This window comes from Eurytemora carolleeae, unplaced genomic scaffold, assembly GCF_000591075.1.
Source record: "Eurytemora carolleeae unplaced genomic scaffold, Eaff_2.0 scaffold865, whole genome shotgun sequence".
NCBI classification, from domain to species: domain Eukaryota; kingdom Metazoa; phylum Arthropoda; class Copepoda; order Calanoida; family Temoridae; genus Eurytemora; species Eurytemora carolleeae.
In genome coordinates, this window is record NW_019396760.1 from 148,885 (window position 1) to 150,360 (window position 1,476).

Consider the following 1,476-nt stretch of genomic DNA (forward strand, 5'->3'; position numbering starts at 1 on the left):
GAATTAGGTGAATAATAAACATCATTTGATTTATAATTATAACGGAAAATCATCGTTTGTAAAGTGGAAGGCATAGAGTCTATGTGAAATGATCATTGGTCAATTATGAAACCAGCCTATTTCATAATTTGGGTTGGGTATACAGGTTATATAGCACAAATATGTGAAGTACACCTTCAGTATGGAAACAGTACAACAAAATGGCCGTTTTACACTTTTTTCTAGTAAATTCCTCTCTATATATATATTCTAATCTCTATGGTTAATAGAAAGAATTAGTTAAACTAGGTACCGGTCGTTGAACTGCTTTTCTAATGTGGTCGAAACTAACTAATAATGTAGTTGAATTATCAATTCCGAGTTGATCTACTTCTCAGCATTAAAAAATCCGACCTTAGGTTTGTTAACTCTAGGCTTAGAGGAGAGTGGAGTTTATCTTTACTCCAACATATATCAAGATCAAGAAGAGGATCAGGATTCAAAACCTGGATCAGAGCAAACCAGACCAGTACCATCCAGGAAACTTCAGGTATTGTTTCTTTTATTGACATAATAATTTAATATACCATTAAAAGACAGAGGACCATGCTAAGCTTTAAATCGTCATTAAAGAGTTATCCTTTAAAGGAACAAAACGAAGTTTTAGATATTTTAAAAAAATTTTCAAGTTTTGGATGAATATCTTCAGATATATGGAAGAGAAGGAGTTCCCATGCTTCTACCCTGTAAACCACATAATCCAGAAGTACAGGTTAAATTCTTTTTAAAGGGCTGTAAATGTAATTGAATGGTAATCCGATTCACAACGGTACCCGTTAATTGGACTGTAAGCGTGATTTCAAGTAACCCTCCATGCAAAGATGACAATGACCAATTTTCAACGGTACCCTGAAAACCTTAATCTGATCAAAAATGTGGAAGATACCGTCGTTTCTATGACGCGAAAGGTAGGTTTTTATTTCTGTGATTTTCTCCATTGCTTTTTAAAAGCATGAAAAAAAATATTGATATCTAATTCATACTTGATCAGACTAAGCTTTCGGGCATTGCCATCTTTTTGCATGGAGGGTTACTTAAAATTATGCTTTCAGTCCCTTTAAAAGCATATTTAATTGTACGTACATAAAATATATTATTATCAATAAACTAGGTTGTACTCAGTAAAGAAGGAGGGCGGCTGCCCCCTGATATTCAGTTTAACCCCCAGCACGGGTTCAGGTGAGAAACAAAAAGAATAATTTTAACATTTTTGAATTTTTATTTTTTTATAAAAAGGTTTCACTATCCAACATATTACGACCACTCTGGGAGCTACCTATGCCAGTTCTACCAAGAGACTTATAATATCAGGTTAGGGTTGCTTTTTTAAAAGATTTCAAAACAGTTGTTATAAATGTTAATGAAAAGGAGTATAAATGTCGTCTTCTTCGAACTTCAGGTAAAAAAGGACCCTTTAAAAATATTATCATTATTATA

The 1,476-nt window shown here is 33.0% G+C and overlaps 1 protein-coding gene across 1 annotated transcript in view; it reads left to right on the forward strand.

Moving 5' to 3' along the window:
* Nucleotides 1-1,350, forward strand: part of LOC111708326 (uncharacterized) — a gene marked incomplete at its 3' end in the record, with an annotated part of 9,886 nt that extends 8,536 nt beyond the window's left edge. The window contains 4 exon segments of the mRNA XM_023481660.1: nt 414-529; nt 689-751; nt 1,151-1,218; nt 1,276-1,350. Of these exon segments, the coding sequence (XP_023337428.1) occupies nt 414-529; nt 689-751; nt 1,151-1,218; nt 1,276-1,350 (322 nt within the window).
* Nucleotides 1,351-1,476: the final 126 nt, after the last annotated feature.